A 26,148-nucleotide genomic window follows, 5' to 3' on the forward strand; every position below is an offset into this window, starting at 1 on the left:
AATAGAGAGAGCTCAAAAGAATAAACTGAAGTATAACCAAAGTGGGGACACATCGAGAAACTCCTATGAACATTGACTTGAATATTAACAATGAAAGACAGGACTATAAAATAGCTACAGTGTGTGGGGGGCACTAGGGGGAAGGGGGAGGGCAAATGAAGGAGATTAATGTGAGAATGTACAGTTAATGAATTTCGTATAACCATATGAAATAGAACAAAGAAACCTCTTGCAATTGCTTTAAGTGGGGGTGGGAAGGGGGGTTGAGGGGGAAAGACGATGGGGGTGATGTAACTAATGTACAACATAAACCTAATTGGAATTGTCACTATGAATCCTCTCTTACATAATGAATATATACTAATTAAAAATTATAAAGAAATTCTTAATAAAATATAAGCAACTGATTTAAACAACACATTTAGAAGATTATACACCACGATCAACTTGTTTTTATTCCAGGGATGCAAGGATGGTTCAATATATGTAAATCAGTAAATACAATACTGCATATAAACAAAATCAAGATTAAAAAAAATCACACGATTATCTCAATTGATGCACAAAATGTGTTTGATAAAATTCATCATCGGAATTGAGAGTAAGGTATGCGGCAAGGCAGTACAGCCAAAGAGCTGTACTGTTGTATTTAAGGAGTTTATTTCCTTGATATGGTAGATTCCATCAATTTTGTACTAACACTGTATCCCTTTGGGAGTATTTTTATTTATACCTGATGGAATAGGGCTGTAATAAGAGAATTGGGGTATCTCCAAATTCTGTAAGAAAAGACTGGTTCCCTGTTGCCTAATGCCTCTGTTCTGTACTTTTCCCTGGCATCTTCTGGGAAAAGGGACTGAGGAAATACTTCTGTCTTCATTCATATGATGATGAATCTTTGGAAAGGAATATTCTTTCTAATCATTTAGCAGCTACACGAATCACTGTTAATCCTTTGCATACTGGGTATTGTGCAGCTTTAATGTTAACTTATTGCCATTTTGATAGTGTTATTTCTGAATTAGTTTGAATAACAAAATAGTAACTTATCAGAAGCAAACATATCCTATTTCTTTTAGTATCTGCCAACAGAATGAAGTGTACTGAAGACAAATAGTGCTTAACCAAAGTTCAAAGACTTTGTGTCTGTTTGGTGATCAGAGTGCACAGTATTTATAGAATTGTTGAAGACTAAGTTTTCAATTGCACTTACACAAAGTGTATCAATGGATCTCTTCATCATCCTGGGGATTGGTCTTTCTTGTTTGATTCTTTTTTCTCTGTGGAGCAAATGCTATGTTAAACAGAAGCTCCCACCTGGCCCAATTCCTTTCCCAATTGTTGGAAATATCATACAGTTAAATTCTAAGAATATCAGCACATCCTTAAGCATGGTAAGTATATTAAATTTCTTTCAGTTGTATGTAATGAGCCTTAGAGCTCACTAGTGCATGGATACAAACACGGATGGATTTAATTGCCACACAGAAGTGATTTAGAATGTACATGTCATTAGAGTTTGAAAGCAGAAGCATGAATTTAGGTGTCTTAACTTGCTAGGTTTGGCTACCAATCCCAGAATAAAAACAGGCAAAATCAGTAGTGAAAAATAAAACTGTATTTTAATTTCACTGTTTTCAAGGAAAGACAGATGTAAGGGTTGTCTTTGGGTGACAATAGCAGTCTAGGAGTTGTATAAAGGAGAAAAGGCAAGGGAAAGCTTTGGAGGGGTTTGACAAAAATACAGTCATCTTGTGATTGCTGCTTGGGATCTGGGGGAAAATCTTCATGTGGTAAGAAGGAAATTGAATCTAGTTGCTGTTCAAGAGGTTGCTACTGCTCAGGCATAATTTCTATTTGCTTCACAGATGTCTTGTGTATCAGTCCTGTATCCTAGAAAGGGGTGATTTGTTTCCATGAGATGGCTATTCTTATTCCTAGTCCATCCCCATTATGCTTGCAAGGCATCACTGTTCCTGGAAGGTGTAGGGCAATGACTGATGACATCTACGTGTCATTCTAGAGGGTGTGGAATGGGAAGTTGGAAATGTGTTTGTAAATCTTGAGAATACCTTAGTACCTTTGTGTCTTGAACATGGCAACATGCAGAATTGAGCAGGTATCTCACCCAAAGTTTAAAGGAGACATAGAAAATGAAGGTAGAGATGTCAAGTTTTATCCATTTTTGAATCTATTTGAATCTGAGGCCCAAGTGAAGAATGAAGGGATTTTATCTGTATATTTTTAGCAACCTTTATCCGTAAGTACCTGGTACACATAGAGATATGAGAAGGTGAGATCCATGAGAGAGAAGATTATTGAAATGATGAGAACAGGCCTTCTTTGTCTACATTATGATGTATGTCCCTTTTGTAATAATTATGCTCTTTTGAGCTATACTGGAAATGAAATTGTTCTTAGTATTAAACAAGCTACTGACTGACTGAGGCTCCAGAATAAATTTTTGTAAAGCACAGCCTGATTCCAAATCAATGACATGACTAGTCTGGAGATGTAGCTCCGTGGTAGAGCACTTGCCTAGGCCTGGATTCCATCCCCAACTCCACAGACACAAAAAGAAGACATAGCTAGTACTTTGAAATTTTGACATTTTCTATTGTACATACTGAATGAATGCAATAAGTACTATACTCCAATTTATTTACACAGTGGTAGTGCTCTGAAGCCTGTAGAATAATCAGAAATCTGCCTTTTCCCTAGAAAAGGAAAGTATTTGCTAGAATACTGCCCCTGGAAGCTCCTGTTTCCTGTGCTTTGAGGTATACTTAAAGGAAATGGTGTCAGCCTCTCAGGTTAACCATTTGCCTATTCACAGCTTTGGACATGTTGTCAATCTCTCCTACTTTAAGAGGTAAATAATACTGGTTTTTCAAAGGTTACTTGAGTATACCATGAACTCAACAGTAATTAAATGACTACTTTGGATTAAACACTCAGTTAGGTGCTTGTATGGGATTTTAATAGTGAATAAAAATTTTAAAATACCCTAGAACTTAAAAGCTGGTGAGTAGGCATATATGACCAGGCAGCCATGTTCTCATGTGTTATTAATACATACAGTTTGTTAGTGCTAAAAGGATGATGAGGAGGATAATGATAGGTGATTATTAGTCTACACCTAGGGTAAGTGGGAGGGAATGCCCTTTAACAGGATAAGGAAGACATCATTTATTGTAAGACTAGGCAGGAAGAAAAAATTAAAGCAATTATATGTTGGCTGGAAATGTTAATGAAATAATATGGACAATAGCAAAATACAATGTTTGTCACATAGCAGGATCCGCATAAAAATCATCATAATAGCAATATAAGGAATAATATGATGACAATTACCTTTTTTATGTATTTTCTTATTAAATTTCTGGGTCTAAAAGTTGAATTCTTTCATAATGTTTGGATGAATATGAAAATGTCTCTCCAGTAAGATTAAATCAAACACATTTCCCTTATTTATGAACATTTCTGTTTTGAAACCCTCTTTTCTTGCATCTCTTGCTCATTTTCCAGCTAGCAAAAGAATATGGTCCTGTGTTCACTTTGTATTTTGGAATGAAGCCCACTGTGGTATTGCATGGATATGAAGCAGTGAAGGAAGCCCTGATTGACCGAGCAGAGGAGTTTTCTGGCAGAGGGAGTTTCCCAGTGATTGACAAAATCTCTCAAGGATTAGGTATGCTTCTTTTGGGGGAATGCCCATGGGATTATAAGTTAAAAATACCCCAAATATTAAAAGAAATTAGAACATTTGTGGGTGGGGTGCTTGTATCATGTTGTTCACAATTCCAAAATAATGTCACGAATAATTTTTTTGAATTGTGTTAAATTTGGGAACCAAAACGTATTTGGAATATTTATAGAGTTGTCTTCAAACCTCCTTCTATTTATTTAAAAATACCTTAGAAATATTAGAAGCCAATAGAATATAAAGAATAAAGCACAAGTATGCTCTGAAAAGAGGATAATGGAGAAACACAGAGATTATGCACTTGATTGATAGTGGAAAAGATGTTTAAAATTAGTGCAGTTGCTCCTTGATTTACATGACTGTAAACACAGCTGAAATTAAGATATTCCAAATCAATAATGCATTTAATGTCACCCAAACTTCATAGTCTAGAAAAACAACACACTTTATAATGGTGCTTGGTTAACTCATGAATGCTTGGCTGACTGGGAGCCTTGATTCACTGGAGCTGTCCAGGATTAGAAAAGAATATGATTATAGGTCAACCTTGGTAAGCATTAAAATTCAAACTTTGTTTTATAGGTCCTATTAAATAAGTATTCTTTTTGTACTGTTGCAAAGAAAAAAATCAGAATTTGAACCACCTTTTAAATTCAGGACCATATATATTTGAACTTTTTATGTTTGGAGCTGACTTTAAGAGATCCATTCTTCTGGTAGGTCACTAAGTTCTGCTAAGTAGACTTCCTAATAGAATCTTCGTGGGTGTGAAGACTGTATTTCACGGAAGAGTTTAAATAAGTACAAGTGAGTATGTAAATGTGATGAGCTATTTGTCAATAACTAAATAAGTATATCCTTTCATTGAAAAATATATTGTCATAAGATTCCTTCCAGTTCAGAGGGCAGAAGACTTATATCCTCTCCTCTCTCTTTCTCTGTCTCTTTCTTTCCCTTACTTCCTCTTCTATCGTCCCTCCCCACCTATATTCTTCTTCTCCCTGCCTCTTCCCTGCCCTTCTCCCCGCTCTCTCCATTCTTCTCCTCCCACTATTCTTGTGGTGCTAGGAATTGAATCTAAGACCTTGCAAACAATAAGCAAACTCTCCAGCACCCAGTTATATCATCATTCCCCACTTCCTGTGAGAATTGCCTTGTCCTGATGACTATTCTAAAATTCAAATATAATAAGAAAATTGAGCCATGAAAAGTTAAGTTATGATGTGGACTCACCTGGATATCAGCTATAGTCACACATTTTACTTCCAAATGAAGATTATTTGAAGATCATTACTCCAAGGATTATCTTCAACAAATTTGTCAGTGAAATAGCAGGGAAGGCACTATAGTCACAGAATAGTTCTGAGGTTTTGGGGAGCTAATAAGAGAAGATGAGTTTTATAATGTAAAAATTCAAGAGTCTCAGTTATAAAATACTAGTCTGGGTTAAGAGAAGTTGAAGGTGAGGCGGGAGACAATGGGAAATACTAAAGGATGCACTCAACAGCAACTCATGACAATAGAGGATATGCCTTTGCCTTTTCTTGTTCTTCTAGGTGTTGTTTTCAGCAATGGAGATAGATGGAAGCAAACCCGGCGCTTCTCTCTCATGGTTTTGAGAAATATGGGGATGGGGAGGAAAACTGTAGAAGAGCAAATTCAAGAGGAAGCCTTGTGTCTGGTGGATGCCATCAAAAAAACCAACGGTGCATTTTACTTACATAAGTAACAGTAATATTTATGTTGTACTAAATTACATTACAAATAGATTTAAAGACAGACTATAGAGTCTCAAGCACAACAGAAGTTTATTTTTGTTCCCATAATATTTGTAAAAGGTGAAGTATTTGGCATAACAGTCTTTTCAGGGACCAGATTGACAAACATTTTATGTCTTCACCATTTGGCTGTCAGTATCATGCAAAGGATGAGCCACAGTCTTTGTGTGGTAGTGGAGGAAGAAAAGACCAAGGAAATAAGTGACAGAGAAAATTTATTCCATATTCCTAGGGCTCTGCCTTTGTACCTGGGTAAAACCTAGTTGTAAGATGAACCAGAAAATGTTATGAGCTATGTACACAAGAAGAAGAAAAGACATGGGTATTGATATTCAGCCAGTAGTCTTGGGCATATTAATGTAGAAACATAATAAATTCTTGGCAAACAATAATGGGGCCACCAAATTCTTCCAATACTAGGGTATAATTTGCATCATATGAAAGAGTGTAGTAGTAAAGTGAGGGAACTGACAAGCACAATTTTCAATGTGTAGATGTGTTTATGCACATGTGGGATAGGAGAAAGACTGGGCAGGAGAACAGGTAGGAAGGTATGAGATCAGGATTATAAGAGATATGTGGTTTTAGGGCATCAATATCTAAATATTTTAAAGAAAAATTTTCACATTACTTTATTCTCTATGGTGAATTGCTATTGTGTTCTTATATCCAACATTATTTAGCTGTCCATATAGGATTTTCCCATATTTTTGCTATTAATATAAAATGTATTTATTGCAGACATTTGCTTAATCTTTTGTCAACCCTAAAATAAATTTCTGGAAATGAAATAAGAATGTCAAGGGACATAACTTATGCAATCATATTACATAGGAATGGGTCAGCGGTTTGGCAGATGAGGGATAAGCACGTGATTAAATTTGGTGTATATTTTTTGAAAACTTATTTTTGAATGCAACATATTGATTATTCTCATGAATACAACTTTTGAAAGTTTTTCAAAAACTGTTTTAACATAAGAGTATTGCATTCCATTATTTTTGATGTAACATTTTATGTAACTTGTGCTCTACTTTTGGCCTGATGGATTTTTTTTCAATCTTCCATGTTATTAATATAAAAATGAAATCCTTATAAATCTTTGCATGTCTCAGACTACTTTCTTAGGACAAAGTTGTGGGAATAAAATTATTAAAGACATATCTGTTGGAGATAAATATATTATATACAAGTGATTTTTAAGCTTAATTTACAATTTATATTTATATTTTTTACCATGCTCAACTTATACATAATGAGTATGGCCTTCTGTTCTTCTTAACCTATTTTCCCTAACACTTTGATTAGTTCTCCCTTGCTATGAGGTCCTCACATAGTTGGGAATGCCCATTTCATTGTCTTTCACAGATTGGCCAGAATTTTTTACTGTTGTTTTTTTAAATTTTCTTTTTTAACATTATTGTTGTATTGGGGGTACATTGTCACATTTTTGCATGGTCTTAAAATATATCATAGCTGAATTTACCCCCTCCTTCATTCTCCTTTGTCTCTCCACATAAATTCCTGGAATAGCTTCAACAGGTCTCACTTCTCATTTACATGCATGTGTATACAGTATTTGCAAAATATTCACACTCCTACACTCATTCTTCACATTCTCTCCTGTCTGACTTATACACACCCCTCCAGACATGACCTGTTCTGTGCTCCTATTCTGTGATTTTGTAAAAAAAAAATGACATTTTTGTTTACTTAAGATTTGTGACATTTTCATATATATATGTATTGTAAGCCAAATTGTTTCATGTCCTCTATTTTTCTCCTGTCTACCTTATGGTCCCCTTCTTGTGGTGATATCAACAGGCTTAACATCTCTGTATTCATTCTTGTATAGAAAGTACATTAACCATCATATAGAAAGGACCATATTCGCCATCAGAAATTCCTTCTTTTACACTTTTACTCCTGTTAGTGACCTCCCCTTAGCATGACCTGTTTTCATAATATTGCTTGCATTTATATTTGGCCTATATTGCAAATATGAGCAAGTACATGTGACCTTTGGCTTTCTGAACCTAGTTAACTTCAGTTAAGATGATGTTCTCCAGTTCCATCCATTTATCTGCAAATGACAAATGTTCATTCTTTATGGCTCAATAGAAGTCCATTGTATTTAAATGCCATATTTTCTTAACCAATTCATCAGTAGTGGGGCTAGTTTAGCTATTGTTAATAGTGCTCCAATAAGCATGGGTATATAGGACAATTATTTCAAACTGACTTACATTTCTTGGGGTATATCCCTGGGAGTGGCATTGCTGGATCATATGGCAGATCTACTTTTGTTTTTTAAGGAGCCTCAGTACTGTTTTCCATAGTGGTTGCAATAGCTTACATTCCCACCAGCAGTGTATGAGGGATCTTCTTTCTCAACATCCTTAACAATATCGTTGTTGTTTCTGTTCTTGATGATAGCCATTCTAACAAGAGTGAGGTACAATCTTAAAGTGGTTTTGATTTACATTTCCAGTATGGCCAGGGATGTTGAACATTTCTTCATGTGTTTTTTTTTTCCTTTTGGATTTATTATTTTGAAAACACTCTGTTCAGTTCATTATACCACTGCTTCATTGGGTCATTGATTTTGGGGGAGTTTAATTTTCTGAACTCCCCACATATTCTGGTTGTTAATCCCTTGTCAGGTGTATAGCTGGCAAAGATTTTCCTCCCGTTTTGTTTGCTGATCATCAATCTGGTTACTGTATCTTTTGTTGTATATTAGCTTTTTATTTCTGTGTAGTCCTTTTTGTCAATGCTTCTCTTAGTTCTTGAGCCATTGAACTTCTATTTAGGAAATTGCTGCCTATGCTATTAGTTCCAGTGTATTCCCTGGTCTTCCTGTATTAGCTTCAGTGTTTCAGGTTTTATATTAAGGTTTTAATCCATTTTGATTTGATACTTGTTTATGGTGAAAGACATGGATCTAGTTTCAGTTTTCTGCAGGAAGATGTCCAGTTTTTCTACATTTTTTGAAAAGGCTGTCTTTTCTCCATTGTTTGATTTAGGCACCTCTGTCAAAAATCTGGTAGGTATAGTTAGGTGGCTTCATTCTGTGTCTTGTGTCCTGTTACACATGTCTTCTTGTCTGTTTTTGTGCTAGTATCATGCTGATTTTATTCATATTGCTCTGTAGTATAGTTTGAAATTGGGTATTGGGGTACCTTCAGCATTGCTGTTTTTGCTCAATATTGTCTTTGCTATTGAATCATCTAGTTATTTCATTCTTGAGTCACAATATTTTAGCTGTCACTGCTTTTAATTAAAATGCAGAGGTCAAGAATGATGATTCCACACAATTTAATTGGATATGAAACGTTTAACACACACAGTACTTACTAGAAGGCAGCCTGACTCCCAAACAAGCCCAAAAATGGGGGGTGGGAGAGCAGGACAATGTTATTGTCTTGAGATTCTTGTGTGGTAAGTAGGTGGGGCCAGGATGAGGGTCCCCTGTGTAGTCCTGGAACTGCAGGAGTGAACTTCTTGCTGTGCTGAAATCAAGAACATTTGTGCTTTTGTAAATTTTAATTGCGTATTTTTTGTTGGTATTGGAGTTTGAACTCAGGGACTTGCGCTTTATAAGCATTTGCTCTATCACTTAACCCACACCCACAGCCTCTTTGTTGAGATATATTTGAGTTGTCTCATATTTATGCTTAGGACAGCCTAGAGTAGGATCCTCCTATTTATTTTTCCTGAGTAACTGGGATGACAGGCGAACACCATCAAGTTGAGGTTTGATTGGTCGACATAGGGTTTTGTGAATCAGCTAGCCTTGAATCAGTAACCTCCTGATCAGTGCCTCATAGAGTAGCAATTGGGCTTTTTAATCCTCTTTTCTACATGCTAGTCAAAGGGGAAGGACAAGCATTGAGGCTGAAAAGCTACCAGTATTCTAACATCCAAAAATAGAGTCACGCTCTTTATTTCACATAGGAAGCCAGTTCCCAAAGCTACAGCATATTTTTCAGATATCTTAGTATAATTCCAGTTTCTCTATCATTCTCGTCTTTAAGAAAAATGAAATAGATCATTTTGACTGTGTTCTGTTAAACGTATTTTCAAGTTTCCTCAGTCTTTTCAGTTTTTAAAAAAAATATATTGCTAAGATTTCTATGAGCTCTATTGGAAATTGTCTATACTGAGATTTAAATTAAACACATTTAAAGACATTATAAATGCCTCTATTCATGTGTTTTCTCTTGTGAATTAGGAGATTTGAAGTATAATGAACACAGTGGATAATTCACAGAGAAATTAATAAATTACCTACTGTAAATTGGACACTTTTGTTTGGAAAAACATAGTAAACATTTAAGCCTTGTAGTGTTTATAGAAAGAAAGACATTGCTAGATACCTCACCTTCCCAATTATTGTAAATAGTAAATTTAAGATTTGTGTGAGAGTTGTACATTAACTTCTAACTTCCATTGTTCTGTAGGATCTCCCTGTGATCCTAGTTTTCTTTTGGCCTGTGTTCCCTGCAATGTGATCTCCTCAATCATTTTCCAGAATCGTTTTGACTATGATGATAAGAAATTATACAGCTTGATTGAATACTTTCATGATAATATCAGAATTTTAAGCACTCATTGGATATTGGTAAGGCCCAGTTTTACTCAAATGTGATATTGTTAATTGACCCAAGTTCATCTATCTCACTACTCTAATGCTAACACATGGGAGAAGAGAGTTGGTAAGAAGGAAATTAAGTTTATTCAAGTGCTGGCATCGGGAGAAGATGTCAAGAAGCTATCATCCTTTAAAAAATGAAAAAAGAAACCATTTTAGGAAATTGATGTATGTGTAAGGGCATTTTTGGGGAGGAAGGAGAGTAGTTGAATGGTAGTTAAGAAGACTGTGTGCTGAGTTGTGCATTCACCTAAGATAACAATTTCTATTACTTGGAGGATGTTTTTACTTTTATTTTTAAATTTTTAGAGGAATGTACTTGAGATAAAAACTAATGACCTTGTTTCCACACTTGTTAATGTAATTCTGGAAATTATGTACTGATCCACTTTTAATTAAAGATCAATATTAAAAAGTCCTTACTGTAAGCATTGACATTATCTGAAGACCTTCAAGTATTCTTGAATCTAAAAACTGAAGAAAGATTACTGATTAGGAGCTCTTAGGTCCAGTGGTTTTCCTGCTCCTTTTTCCTGCTGTATCTGACTCTGGCAGTTCAGATCTCTGCCTTTTAAAACTGGATTTGTACCTGATATGGGTGTGCACACCAGAAATGCCAACTACTTTGGAAGCTGAGTCAGGAGGATTGAGAATTTTAGGTCAACCAGTATTGCTTGGTGAGATTTCTCACTTCAATAAAGAAATAAAGAGATAAAAACATAAATAAATGTAGACAGATTTTGTATCCATGAACAAGGGGAAAATCTCGCTTTATAAAGGGCAGTTTGCAACACAGTGTTAACCTAGTTAAGGGTGATACATGAAAAAATAGCTTAGCTAATATCACTGCTACAGTTCCCTTATATTAGTTTTTAAGATACAGAGTGGGAGGAGAGCAAAAGGAAACTTTTGCAGAGTACTTTTAACAGGCAAGGCAGCTCCAATCAGACATATTGCCTATTGCACAGATAGTGGAAGAATAAACATACGTTGGTTGTAACCTGCAAAAAAATTTTTTTTTGAGGCAGGGTCACACATTGTAGAACAGGCTGGCTTCTCAATCCTGATTTTCCTGTCTCTGCCTTCACAGTGCTCAGATTAAAAGCATGAGCCACCAAGCCTGGCAAAAGTTAGAAATTTTTAAAGTAAACTAAAAACTTGAACACCAGAGGGGTTCTATGCTTTTAGCATTTTCTTTCATTACAAAATAATTTTGTAGTTGATTTATTTCTCATTCCTACCTCATTCCTTTACCCTAGTAAAATTGGTCCAAATGAAATTAATCACAAAATCATTTGGAACCCGTTAGGTCCTTAATGTTTCAAGTGAAATTTACAGCATTAAATAGAATAAGAAGACCTATAGCATCTGTGTACTTCTTTTAAGGAAAGAAGTTTGTTCTTGAAATTCCTTCTTCCAATTTTTTTTATATTTACTGTTTGATGGTATAGGACGTACTTATTATTGTGGCACAGTCTCAGAACATGTTATTAACCCATGTTGTACAAATTTTGACAACTAAAATTCAGTATATGTTCTAAAGTCATGATGTGTTTCACCTGGGAAGGACTCCAGAGAGCAAACGTTTTTTCCTTCATGTTTTTGGAAAAGATATCAAACCTCAGACGTATTAGGCACAGTTTTACAAAATAGTTTATCAAGACAATCTGTTAGTTAGACCTAGAATATAGGTTTCTTGATTCTGTATCTAATTTTATTCAAACTTTTAAAATGAGTAACTTCTTTGCTGCTCTGCCTGATGCAAGGTCAGAGAACTCTGGGACTAACAAGACCAATGAATCAGTTAAATGTGTATATTCCTAAGGGAAGCAAATTCCTTGACACAGGTATGATAATTTATTTGGGAACTTCCTTAGTCCTTATGATGCACTGTTTCTTGATTAAGAGTTTCAGGCCTGGCAATTTTTATTTGACTCTGGACACATATGTGTAGTGAAACTGGCCAGAACTCTGGCTGCTAGCATTGATATCACTATTTTGGTTGTTTCGAATTGTAAAATAGCTGACTCAATGTTCTCATCAGAAAACAGGTGGCAGTAGGCTAAATTTCCTTAGAGTGCTGTGGTTGAGGAATCAATGTAAGTGGCACTGAAATTGCTTCATTAGATGTACAAATGGTGACTGATCAATTTCTCAGTGCCCTGATCTTCAAATTCTGAGTAAGTATTAGTGCAGGAGCTGTTGTATCCATCTTTACACAGCATCTAACAAAGTTTCTGACACCTAAAGATGTCTTTAAGTGTTTAGCAAATAAGTTTATAAGATTTTTTCCTCTTTCAGCTCTACAACACCTTTCCTATTTTACATTACCTCCCAGGAAGTCATAATGAATTATTTAAAAACTTTGCTGGCCAAAAAGAGTTTATTTTGGAGAAAGTAAAGGAACATCAAGACTCTCTGGACCCCAATAACCCTCGGGACTTTATTGACTATTTCTTGATTAGAATGGAAAAGGTATGATGAGACCTGACTTGTTACCATATGTGGTAGGTTATGTGACTCATAGATTGTCTTTGTTTTTTATGGCTAAACAAGGATATTTAAACACATTTTTCTTCTTTACAATATACACATTGCTTATGTTAACATTTGTTTAGGTAAACATACAGTGAACATGTCTGGCATACTATTAAATAATGAATGATCCAAGAATTAGAAGTAGTTGAATAATTATATGTATACATATATGTATGTGTATATAGTTGTATAATTTTTTGGTACTACAGCAGTTTGAACTCAGGATCTTGTGCTTGCCTGGTAGATGTTTTACCACTTAAACTATGCCTCATTTTCTTTTTGCTTTGGATATTGTCTGGAATAGGGTCTTGCATTTATGTCCAGGCCAGCCTGGACTGAGATTCTCCTATTTATGGTTACTGCAAGGATGGATGGTAGATGTGTGCTACCACACAAAGCTTTTATAGGTTGATAAGGAATCTCACTAACATTTAGCCTGGGCTGGCATGAAACTCAGTCCACCAAAGTTCTACCTCCTGAGCAAGAGCTTTTGCATTTTAAAGATGATTCTTTTTTTGAGTCAGACTGAAGCACAAAGACATCATTCAAGATTGATAATAATATGTCATTGCATATAAAATAAACTCCATGAATGGAAGATATAACAAGTTAGTGGGACTCAGGAATGGATAGAAATCTGCAGCGGTTCACTTCGTGGAGCACCTAGGGAGCCTTCACAGTTGAGGCTGGTTTTGAGGAAACAATGGCTGTGATCAAGAACGAGGATAAAATAGTTTCAGGGAATATTAATTGTGATCAAGTACTTGGAAATTTTGGTCTTCATTTTATTTGAGGTACAGTGATGAGTATGATGACTGATGAAGTTGAAAATAGTGAAAAAGTTTGGGGATGTGTCATACTGGATGCTCAGATGGAAAATTTAGGTATGATAAAATAGACAACAGACACTAGGTTGACAGTGAGTATCAATGAATTATTTAATATAATTAATGTTTGGAAAAAATTTCAGAGGACCTGATTTGTTCCAGTGTGTGAAAGGGTATGGAATCCGAAAGAACTTGGATACTTTAACTCTTAGTGTATGTTTTCATTGTGAAGAATTCTAATAGTCATTTCACTTTATCTCCTGCTACGGTATTCTGTAATGCTTACCTTAATTTACCAAATGCTGTTGCTATATTGATTTATTTTAAGGTCTCTGTGAGAGTTTTTGTTAAGCAAGTAAATTTCACACATTGTTTCTAGGAAAAACACAATAAAAAGTCTGAATTTACTATGGAAAATCTCATCATTACCATATGGGATATGTTCAGTGCCGGAATAGATACAACAAGTACCACAATGAGATATGGACTTTTGCTCTTGTTGAAGCATCCAGAGATCTCAGGTATGATCACAGATGATGGACAGATGAAAAGTCCAGTTAGAAACTGGTAGACAGGACAGATAAAAATTCTACCCTTTATCTACCTAGATAAGATAGAAAGAAAATTTCATCATTACTATATTTGCCTTTCTTTTAATGAATTCAATTTAAATTTCTTCAAATTAAAAAAATAAGAGAATGAAATATTTAAAGAACTGCAGAGATTTTAAGGCAGTGGTCAGTATATTCCCTGCTATAATGAATATCCTTGATTTGGCTTGGGGCAGATGGATTAACCCTTGCTTTGAAATATAGACAGAATTATGCTTTTTTCTTTCTTTCTCTTTGTGTCTTCTTTGTCAAAATAAATAGGTAATTGTCAAAAGATTTTTTTGTTAGTGCTGAGGCTTCAACTTCAGTACCTCATGCATGCTCAGCAGGCACTCTGTTACTGAGCTACATCTCCACTTACCCTCAAATCTGTTTCTGCTCAATTCAATTAGCACTGTAACAATTTATTTGAGAAAATTGTGATATTCCTATATAAAGAAGACTAGGTCTCCAAAAGAAGGTATTATACCCCAAACAAAAAAAATTTCTAATATGTTCTCTTTTTGTTATTGCTATAGATTAAATCAAGTACAATGTATATGACAGGCCAGTACTCTACCATTAGGTACATTTCGAATACCTAGTTCTTTTTTTTCTTTATTCATATATTCATATGTGTATACATTGTTTGGGTCATTTCTCCCCTCGACCCTCACCCCCTTCCTTTACCCGACCATCTTCACTTGCAGGCAAAATCTGTTCTGCCCTTTTCTCCAATTTTGTTGAAGAGAAGACATAAGCAATAATAAGAAGGACAAAGCATTTTTGCTAGTTGAGATAAGGATAGCTATACAGAGAGATTACTAGCATTACTTCCATGTTTAATACCTAGTTCTGAAACAGGGTCTCTCTCTGTAGCTCAGACTAAGTAATTAATTTAAGATGTACTGTGAGCTGACCTCAAATTTACATTCACTCTGACTCAGCCTCCTGATGCTGATTACAAGTTTGCAGCACCCAGTTTTCTGCTCAGCATAACTTCTCACACAATGTAACTTTTTTTCTACCATTTTTATTGTGTTTTTCTTTTGAGGTCATTTCTTTCACCTCTAAATTATGTTTTGTGTTTTAAGGTGTTTTAAGTTGTTTAAAAGGGTTTATACTTCATAAGATTTATGCTATGATATCACCCACAAAATTTCTACTTTAAGGTCCTTCTGCTCTATGATTTTAATCAAGAGATTACTTATGAATAGTATAATATAACAACATAGCTTTCAAGTGCCTTTGATTCTAAACATTGTGAAATGTTTGACACATACTTTGCAACATAACCTCACTAACTTTTATAAGTCTATGTTGATTAAGAGCACAGGCTGTATATATTTTATCAATATTTAAACTTTGTGTACATTTCACAAAGTCTTCTTGTGATATTTCTCCACTTTCACTATCATTTTCCTTTTTCATTTTTTCTTATACTGCATCTGTATTCATTTTACTATTCTTCCTTCCCAGATCATTATATACTGTGCCATTTTACTAAAAATTCTGATTTAATACGTAGTTGCTGGCCACTTTTTATTGACCATTATCTTCTAGAAGAAACTTACCTTCAACATGTGAAACTCTTTTTCTTATTTCCTCTTCCTCCTTCTTTTACCCCTCCTCCACCTGCTATTCCTTCTCCTGGTCCTTGAATTCCTCCTTCTGCTCATTTACAGGATCTCCTATGTAGCCTGGGCTGAACACAATTTGTGATTCTTCTACCTCAGAGTCTTTTGTTCTGGTATTATAGGAGAGTGCACCTACACACAGCTCCTGATTCTTCTTACAACTATCAAGTTATAGAATTTTTGCATGCTCCATTACTAAGTGATTCATGTAGTAAATATATACTATTTGACATTAGTATCAAATAAGAATTGTCAATTTGGAAAATGGGTGACAGATTTTAATAGTATTGGCTTTAAATTCCTACTTCAGTATTATATACCTGTGTGACCATAACCAACTGACTACCTCTCAATTGCTCAGATCCCTTTTTTCTTCCAGGTGAATAATATAGGAAAGACCACTCTTTACTTCGGAGTCCTTAGGAAATGTATTTCCTTCTTTCTACTCATTTCTTTGTAAACCACAAAAAATTATACCAAACACTTACAATACTTTAGAGGAAATATAAATTAGTATAATGAATAGTGTAGTATATCAGGCATAAAAATATGTTGTTTTCTTCTTGTTCACCTGTGGTGTATCAACTAAATATCTATTCCATTGTTTTGTTTATTAGGCATGGATGGCACTATGCACTTATCTTCTTGGAATATACACATTTATATCATAAACTGGCATGAATAAAATAGTTAATGTGCTTGAATTTTAGTGGCTTTTCAAGATTCTAGATCTCTGAGCTTATGAATCAAAAATTCACAAAGTAGGGAAAGTTTAGAAATGAATTTCATAGCATAATTGTATTTTATAAGTACATATATTTAAATGTCTAAAGAGCTTCCAATTTGCCTATTTAAGGGAAGTTTGTCTCTTCTGGAGAAAGCAACAAATAATTTTCCCATTTCTCCATGTATCATTAAATGTGCCCATGACAAAGAAATTATGGAAAAGATAGTTCCTATTCATTTCACATAAATTATTTCTCCTGCCTTGTCAGCTAGAATCCAGGAGGAGATTGAACGTGTGATTGGCAGAAACCGGAGGCCTTGCATGCAGGACAGGAGCCGCATGCCCTACACAGATGCTGTGGTGCATGAGATCCAGAGATATGTTGACCTGGTTCCAATAAATATGCCCCATGAAGTGACTAAGGACATATGGTTCAGAGGATATTTTATTCCAAAGGTGAGAAGTATTTCCTCCATATTCATCCTTAAGAATCTTAGTCTGTCAATGATTACAGTAGAAGACTTACATATTCTCTGACCTCCTGACGATATGACACAATCATAACTCAGTCATCTCACTTTATGTCCACTGTTACATAACTTCTTGTTTGTTGACTGAATTTTCTAATGTAATAATGCTTAGGCTTTCATAGACTTTTTAGTGCATTGATAACTCTATCCTCTGCTTGTCCACTGGTGCAATCTGCTGTCCATTTCTATGCTTTTCAGGTCATGTGCTTTACTCTTAGTGATTAACCATGATCCTATGTTCTCCTCTTCTTTATTCCTAGGTGTCTCCTTTCTGTTTCAATAACTTTTAACATTTCCTAACCAACAGTCTCCTATCTCTTGCTTTCCTTGGGCTACTGATCCTGACAGAATGACCATGAATTCCAATGGGAAGTTTTTATTATATTTGCTAAGATCTAAAATTTTGATATCTTTTTGAAAAAAGCCAAAACATGTTCTAAATGTTGCACAATATTTCTGCTACCATGCGTGCCAAAATGCTTTTTCTAATCCTGATCCCTCTTCAAAGTTCAGCTCTCCACCATCTTCTTTCACTCAAATGTCCTAACATTCTGCCTGATAGAAATAATCAGAGCAGAAGGAAAACTCCTTCAGTTCCGTTCTTATAGATTACTTAGCAACATCCACACAATTCTTTTTATGGCCTCTTATTGTGAAAAATGAAGTTTCTTTTAATCTAAAGTAAGTCTTTTTAGCTGTGGCATAGCTCACTTCCATCTCACTTTTTAAAAGACCTTCCTAAAACAATAATTTTGTCTTGTATTTGTTGAATTTATGATTGCTGGAGACCTAGGTTTGGCTTTTCTTTTTCTGAAAGTTTCTTTTTTTTAGATTTTTAATATTAAATTTTATGTATCTCTTCTTAAAAACCCAGTTTGTGTGATCATCTTTGCAATATGCTTAGTACTCTGCTTTATCCATTGTAGTAAGTATAAAAATACAGCTAGAAAACCTGGAAATGAGGTCTTTTCTCTAACATGTGAATATGTTTACTGACATGTAAATAGAGGTACTGATGTGTGATGTAACTTCTGTCCATTCCTTCTTTTTTCTTTTATTCATATGTGCATACAATGTTTGGGAAGGGGGGAGAAATGAAAGTTTCTTTATACTACCTCCATGACTCTAAATTTTTGGTATTTTTTCTCCTCTTTCTGATTTTTATTCCCACATGTCTAATTTAAGAGTTGTCTAGAGATATTGTAGAGTTCATATGGAGAATTCAGGGCTCTCCTCTCTGGCCCTTTCTTTGTGGAATTTATCCTGTTTGTATACTGCTTCTGTGTTGGCAGTTTAACTGAGTCTTTCTACTGGTACTTCTAGCTAGTGTTCCTGAGGTTTATAGCCGTGATTTATTTTGTCAATATTTTTCTGTCTGGTGCCTGCCCTCAAGATAAAGCCATGAAAATCTCAGTCAATACCATTGTCATTACATTAGAGTCTTCTGTATTGTAGTACTTCATGTTTTCAACATCAGTCTATTATTTGCATATATGGGATATTTTGCTGTCATTATATTTTTGTTAAAATTTTTTGTTTTCTTGCAGTGCTACAGATAGAACTCAAGGCCTTGCACATCTAGGCAAGTGCTCTGCTCTTGCTCTTTATCCCCAAACCTGTATGAGTATTCAAACCTGAGGCCTCCCTTTTGGAGTTTCAGTATGTCTACAGTGTACTAATCTTATTAAATTTACAAATTTAATCTTATTAAATCTTACTGATTTTATTAAAATTTTCTGTAGTCCCCAAGACTATTAATTCTATATAAAAGTTTTTTTCGGAACATTTTACTTTTTTAAGTTCTGTTTTTGTAGTTTATATTTGCTTATTATTATTTCTTTAAGTACATGGTTATATGAATAATATCTTATCATTAAAGTGATAATTCTAGCATGTAGTATATCATATGGCTTATTTTCATTTCTTTATGGGTCACATTTCTTTCTATTCCATTTCTACTGTTTTTTTTTTAATTGTATAGTGAGCATTTTGAATGATATTTTGTGTAGAGTCTGTTTTCCTGTTTTCTATAAGGTTATTGATTTTTATTTTGCCAGGCCATTAAACAACTAACAGATGTTTTTCATTTTGTTAGTGTTGGTGTATTCTTTTTTATTTTAGCTTAGATTCAATCTTGCATTTCGTGCATGGCATGATACTTAGTTTATGGTGGTTTATTTAGTCCAACAGTCTGGGATTTTGGCGTTGGCTGGTAATATCTGAGGTGCTGAGAAATATTTTCTGCCCTGGGTGGGTTGTAACTTCAGTACCTCCTGTCATTGCACATTTCTCATAGGTACCTTCAGATCTCAACTCCCAACCAGTCTTACTGTAATGGGCTTTGTGGAATTTCCTTCTGCATGCATGCCACCAAACCATAGCCATGGAGTCACAGAACACATTCTTGTACACCTCTAAGATTTCCCCCTTTTTAGGTTCCTATGCTCTTATACTCTGCCTTATAACTCTAGATTCTAAATATTGATGTCTCTTTCCAAATCTCAAAGTGAATGTCACTTTTCTTGGCCCTTAACAACTTGCACTGTGAGAGGACAGTATTAGAAATCCAGGTTGAAATGGGGTCTAACTTCTGTGCAGTAAGAATCACAATTCAGGATTTCACTTGTTCTTGTTACTAGGTTTACCTCTGTTCAGTGTGACAACTACTTCAAAATAGTTGTACTACTACAGCCAGGAGAAATGTTTTGTTACAAATTAACTTTATGTGGATCCTGCTCAGGGGCTGACCACAGAATTTTCCTGTACCTCATATTAGGCAAGCTCTGAGTTCACCCAGGCCAGCACAGGAATCACTGGTGAAGCTGTGCTACAGTAGAAGAAGATCAGGAGGGACTGAAACTTAAGTTTCACTTCCATGTGTGGACATAGGAATGGCATTTTTAAATTTGACTGATGGATTTTTTGTAATGAGATTTACATAATATATTTGAAGGGGCCATCATTGTTCCAGCAAACATCAAGGCAGATTTGAATTTTAAATTGACCTCTGCCAAATAGTGAAAGTGTGATCACAGGGTAGATCAGAAAGCATTGCTAATGATTTCATTACTATCACAATAGTAACAAACCACTGTCAACTGAGACGATTAACATGTGATAATCTCTGTGTAAAAAGAATTTTTGGCAGGACTTTCAGCTTGGTAGTATGGCTGATGTTTAGGATGCAGAAGTTCCTGGTTAAATCAGTAGTACCAAAAAAGTATTTCTTGTACTATTTATTTTAACATTTATAATAACCTAATGCAAATATGTTTACATTTTCCTAGTGATGTAAATGAAATACTGAAATGTTAAACAACTTACCATATGCCTGAGCTTAATTTGATAAAAAGGAAGATTCCATAGATTCTAAAAACTAGACCTTAGCTCCGTGTGTTCCACCATGCCTCTGAGTTTAGGAAAAGCCTACACATTGTACATGCTCTCTCCTTTCCACCAGTATCTTATAATTCATTGGAAGAGCAATAAAAGGAGAATTTTACCCCATCTCTTCATAGTAAAAAAACCCTGATGGTTATTCAGGAAAATTACCTATGAGCTGTTCTTTTCTTAAAAAGGCCTTCTACTTGGTCTAAAATGTATGAACTGGAGGTTTTCTGCAAAGTAAGTGGTGGTGTCAGACTACAAACTGGGTGAACAAAGCTTTGCTGTCAATGAAAGTACCTTGGACTGAGTTTCATATGAGTTAAGACTTGCTAGACTTGGGCATTAGTATGCTCTGTAACATTGACCAAATAAATTCTCCTTTTTGTGCTTCAATTGCCTCATATACAAAAAAATACTAGTAGCTGATGTATGCTTATTTTTTTCAAGTTCCATGACATCATTTATAAACTGGTTTATTTGTTTCTTTTATATCAGGGCACAGACATATTAACATCTCTGTCTTCTGTGCTGTATGATGAAAAAGAGTTTCCCAACCCTGAGAAGTTTGACCCCAGCCACTTTCTGGATAAAAATGGCAACTTTAAGAAGAGTGACTACTTCATGCCATTTTCAGCAGGCAAGCAGCATTGTTTGCATATGGGTGCCAGGGATCAAATGAGATGAGCAAGGGCTTTGCTTGGTGTTTTTGTTGGGTTGGGTGAATTGCTATTTCTATGAGGACAGAGGCACAACTCAAAGTGTCCAGAATATTTCCTATTTGACTATATGTTCCTTCTCATTCTCCTTCTTGATCTTGAACTAAGATTGTTATGAGCTCTTCCTAAGGTTCAGATTTGCCAAGGCTTTTCTCAGCTATCTTGGTACCTTGAAAAACTGGTTAACTTAAATTTATTGAGCACTTTATTTGGCATTTTATCACATGGTCAGATCCCAAGACACAAACATGTATATGAAGCAGATCTTCCTTCTAAGAGATAGGAAGACAAATTAATAGGCAATGAAACTGAAGTGTTATGAATGCCAAGCTGGAGCCTGTTGTGAGAACTCATAGAGATGAATTCCTATCTCTGGTCTTTTTGGGGTAGGGACAGTTTAATTGGAAGATAAGGGAAATTTTCCTGCAGAAAGTATCATGAGAGTATTTTCCTTCAATTTTGATGGTATTGGAAAGAAATAGGTTTTACCCTCCAAAATGTTAAAAAGAAAGTTAAATGAACACACAGTTTTCAGGATGAGAACAGGACAAGAGAAGTAAAGATACTTGATAAATTATTTAGGACAATCATCAGCATGAAAATGTTACTACTTCAGGATTGAAGATACAGGGAAAGAGGGGTGCAACTGGAATCCCAATAGACCTAAGCTTAGGAACAGTGGATGCTTTAATTGGAAAAGCATGTGTCAGTAGAGGAGTACAACCACTGTTCAAGGTGTGACCTGGCTGTATGAGTAGAAGCAATAACTACTCTTGAGTTTTCATCACCTAGTTCTCTGATTTCTTTCAGAAGCCTGAAGGGCACTAGCTTTTCAGTCAGTGAAGTTCATAGAAGTAAGTTTTCTGTGGATTAGTAGGTTTAAGGAGAAAACAAAAACATATCAGATCTGTAAAGAGGGGTAAAGAATACTTGTCAGGTTTCAAAGGAGAAGCAGGAGGAAGTGTGGATGGTAAAAGTCCTTTTCCACAGAAGTCACTGAAATGGGTCCAAAAAAAGAGGTTTGTTCCGAAATATCTAAGGCAATGTGTACTTTGGTATTGTTCCAAAATTATGTGCAATGTCCAGGGATGGTCTCAGTCACCCCCTGCTGTCCTACCACACATCTTCTTTCCTGTGCTTCACAGTCCATTACCACATGAGATTTCTCATTATTTCACACGTCATGCAGGCTTCCTTTGTCATGGCACTATAAGTATCAGTACAAGAGTCAAGGGTTAACCTTCAAAAATTACATTCCAGGCCTTGAGGTAGAAAAGTAATTTAAACTTCATGTGAAATGTACTACATTAGCAGGATTAGAGAATATTATGATAAACAAATAAGGGAGTTAATTTTATACTGCAGCATATCCAAGAATTATGCATAGAATAAGTTTTATCTGAGATGAATATAAAACTATATGGAGAATAACAGGCAGAGCAGAATGGAAGACTATTCCAGTTAGAGGAGTGACTGAAATCTGAGATAATGCTGGAATTTTTCAATCTGTTTGAGGATTGGTGTATAATTGCTAATGTCTTGGGGGTGGAGGGCCTGGGTAGAAGGAGCAGGAAGAAATTATATTTGAAGAAATGTTTGTGGCCTTGTTGTAATGTTTATTTTATATCCAGCAACCATCGCTTTGCAATGATTTTTAAGCAGGTTTGTGAGAAGATTGAGATTATCCCTAAGATACTGATTAGGGAAAATAGTCTAATGATATCTGTGTCACTTTGTGAATCATGTTAATTGGAAAAGAACAGCACATGTGTATGTGTGCATATGCTTACATAAACTGGTTCCTACAAAGCCTCAGCACAGCAGTTTCAATATGATTGCATAGAAATCACTTTTTATGTAGCAGGCTTAAAGAAATTTATGGTAAAACAGCAAGAAAACTAGTTTTGTACAAATACAGAAGAAAGCATACATTACTTAGTCATTCATTAATACGTTTACTAGTTCTATGTTAACTTAAGTCTCCATGTATGCTAACTTGTAATCAGAATTAAATTACTAACCTATTTGTATGTCATTTTTAGGAAAAAGAGTCTGTGTTGGAGAGGGTCTGGCCCGCATGGAGCTGTTTTTAGTCCTGACCAACATTTTACAGAATTTTACATTGAAATCTCTGGTTGATCCAAAGGAAATTGATACCTCCCCCAGTCTGTCTGGTTTTATCACTGTACCCCCCTCCTTTGAGTTATCTTTTATTCCAGTCTGAATAAATGGTAGGTTGCCAGACTACTGATTGAGACCTTGCAGCCTCAACAGAGCTAGAAGATATTCTCTGGCCTGTGTACCAGGCATTCTGCACATTTTCATGTCATCCTTAAGCTCTGCTCCTTATAATTGCCCCATTCTTTAAGATCTAGTGCAACTTTGCCTTCATGACTGAAATCTCACTGCTCCATCTCTAATAAAGTTGCTTTAGTAATACAATACTGAGATGATAAACTACATCTTCATCTGTAGTATGTATCATATGGGAAGTGCATTATAAATTTAGTATTTTGTTTTGGTTAAAATTATCAATCAGAAATTATTCAAGCACTTTAAAAATGTGTTTAAAATAAAATGTGAAATTGACTCTTCTCAGTCCTATATAACTCTCTATATGCATAATCACTTGACAGTTTTCATGCATACAATTTTTCTTTTCCTAATGATCTATTAAAATAAAATCATGCATAGATGCATAAGTTCTATGTACATCTTCATGCATATATATGTGCATGCTAAGTGTATGTGTGTTTATGTGTATATACACAGGGAAAAAACAGGAGAATATTATAGCTACAGGGAATAGTGAAATAAAACTTTATTGGCAAGTTTTTGTGGTGATACCCTACACTTCCTTTTCCAGTGTTGAATGTACACACTTGCAGACATACACAGAAATAGACATATTAAGACAAAGAGAGGGAAATATTTATATATGTTTATTTTTTATCATGCACATACAGAAATGGGTATCTGTATATATGGGTTGCAAGATAACTGTGATTTAGGGGTGATGTTTATATACTAATTTTTCATAGATATTTTTATAAACATTATAAGGAATTTTGCCATATAATACTTCATTGTTTCCATATTTTTAAAAATTATTGCTGGATTTAAATTTATTTCCCTATTCAATGAAAAGTAGATTATTGTTCAACCATTAAAATACAAATACATATATGTTTTACTTCTTTTGTACTATTTCTTCAGGATGGTCTCCTAGTGTGGAGTGGCTGCACTGTAGTGTATATGGAACTTTATTTTTCAGATATAGTGACAAATAGTGCATTAAATATTATGTGTTTACTTTTCTGTTACAAGTGGTATTAAGGACTGTTTGACCTAATCCTTATAAACACTGAAGATTGAATTCTTTTGTATTCAATTTTATTTCTGTTGCCTTTTACAGATTTTTCACTTAGAAAATCCTATCATATGCAAAAAAATCTAGTTGAAGTGACCAGAAATTTCTAGAAATATCATCTACATCTATGTTTTTATCTTTTCTCTCTGCCCCTATTTCTATTGCTTACTATACACACATATACAAGCTTGCATACTTGAATTACTGCACTCAAATGTCCATTGGGAGCATCCATAAGTGTCAGATATAAGGCTTTGTGTAAAAAAATGTAATGGAATGTTAGATAAATTCATATTTCAAAGCCTGATGTTTGGTATAATTTTATCCTTGAAGGGATTGCTGATTTGAAATCAGGAGCAGAGAGACTGAAAGGCTGACTATGAAATGTCATATAGCAACAAAAAGTATCAATAGGGTGCTTCATGACTGACACAGCTCTGAACTCTAAAACTAACCCAGTGAAGGGCTAAATTGTTCCCAAACTGCAGTGTCTTAAATTGCATAAAATCAACTTGATGAGTTTTTTTTAGATCATTCACTTTATTTATAATGAGATGAGTGTCTTTACTCTTTCTTTTCATCCCATGAAACTCATGCCCAGTCCATTCTTTATATTGAAATAAAAAATGACAGCATAGCAAAACTTAAGAGAATGGCAAAAAGTAGTTCTTAAACGTTTATGCTAATAAATAGCTTTTACAGATATAATAACAAAGGATTTTTAATAAATACCATTGCATCCTAACAGCCTAGTACTGGCAGAGAAACATAAATGCAAATTAAGAGAAGGAAAGGGATAGCAAATATCAGAGCAGAAAGAAATGATACAGAGATTAAGTATACAAATTATTAACGAAACAACTCTTGTCTTGAAAAGAGAAGCAAAATCCAAAAACCTTGCATATAGACCTTAGCATCATATCTGAAACTTTGAAATTACTATAAGTCAACATAGAGGAAACACTTCAATATTTAAGTACAGGCAGTGCCTTTCTGAACTCCAGCAGTTCATGAATTCATAGCAAAAATAAATGAGATTTTGTCTGATCCAAAAGTTTCTGCACAGCAGAAGAAACAATAGAGTGAAGAGACAGGGTAAAAAACTTTACAATATCTACTCATATGACCTTTATTTTGGGAATGAATGTTTAAATTCTATAGTGAATTCAATTATTTGATACAAAGAATAAATGAATCCATCAGTAAAAGTTGAAATGAATCAAATAGAAAGTTTTTAAATGAAGAAGAATGAATGGCCAATAAGTACATGGAAAAAATTCACATCTTTTCCATCAGAAAAATACAAATCAAAATTATATTGAGATTCTATCTCATCCCAGAATGGGTATCATCAATAAAACAAAAAACAACAAAAGTTCATTAGATTGCTTGGGAGTGCCAAGAAGGAACCCTTATACACTGTTGGGTGGGTTCGTTATTTAGTTTACCTGTTACAGAAATAGTATGAAGTTTCCTCAGAAATTTAAAAGTTGAAAGTTCAATATAATCCAGCTATACTGTTAACTGGGTTACACCCCAAATAATCAAAGACATTTACTGTAAAAATATTTGCATACCAATGTTTTTGCTGGAATGCTTACAAAATCCAAATCACGAAATTAGCTTAAGTGCCTTAAACTGGGATAAAGAAAGCTTAGTATATGCACAGAATGGTTTTTATTAAGTCA

The 26,148-nt window shown here is 34.7% G+C and overlaps 1 protein-coding gene across 2 annotated transcripts; it reads left to right on the forward strand.

The window, feature by feature from the left end:
• Positions 1–1,185: 1,185 nt before the first annotated feature.
• On the forward strand, positions 1,186–23,926 carry LOC109701911 (cytochrome P450 2C3-like). 2 transcript variants are annotated; one of them, XM_020187355.2, is made up of 9 exons: positions 1,186–1,394; positions 3,529–3,691; positions 5,263–5,412; positions 9,948–10,108; positions 12,440–12,613; positions 13,883–14,024; positions 16,726–16,913; positions 20,870–21,011; positions 23,133–23,926. In XM_020187355.2, the coding sequence occupies exons 1-9, from the start codon at positions 1,227–1,229 to the stop codon at positions 23,312–23,314; spliced, it is 1,470 nt and encodes a 489-aa protein (XP_020042944.1). In that variant the 5' UTR covers positions 1,186–1,226; the 3' UTR covers positions 23,315–23,926. The 2 variants fall into 2 exon arrangements, with proteins under 2 accessions (XP_020042944.1, XP_073934801.1); XM_074078700.1 differs by lacking the exon at positions 9,948–10,108 and having other exon boundaries at positions 12,477–12,613.
• Positions 23,927–26,148: the final 2,222 nt, after the last annotated feature.

The sequence above is a fragment of the Castor canadensis genome, chromosome 7, assembly GCF_047511655.1.
Source record: "Castor canadensis chromosome 7, mCasCan1.hap1v2, whole genome shotgun sequence".
Taxonomy (NCBI): Eukaryota; Metazoa; Chordata; class Mammalia; order Rodentia; family Castoridae; genus Castor; species Castor canadensis.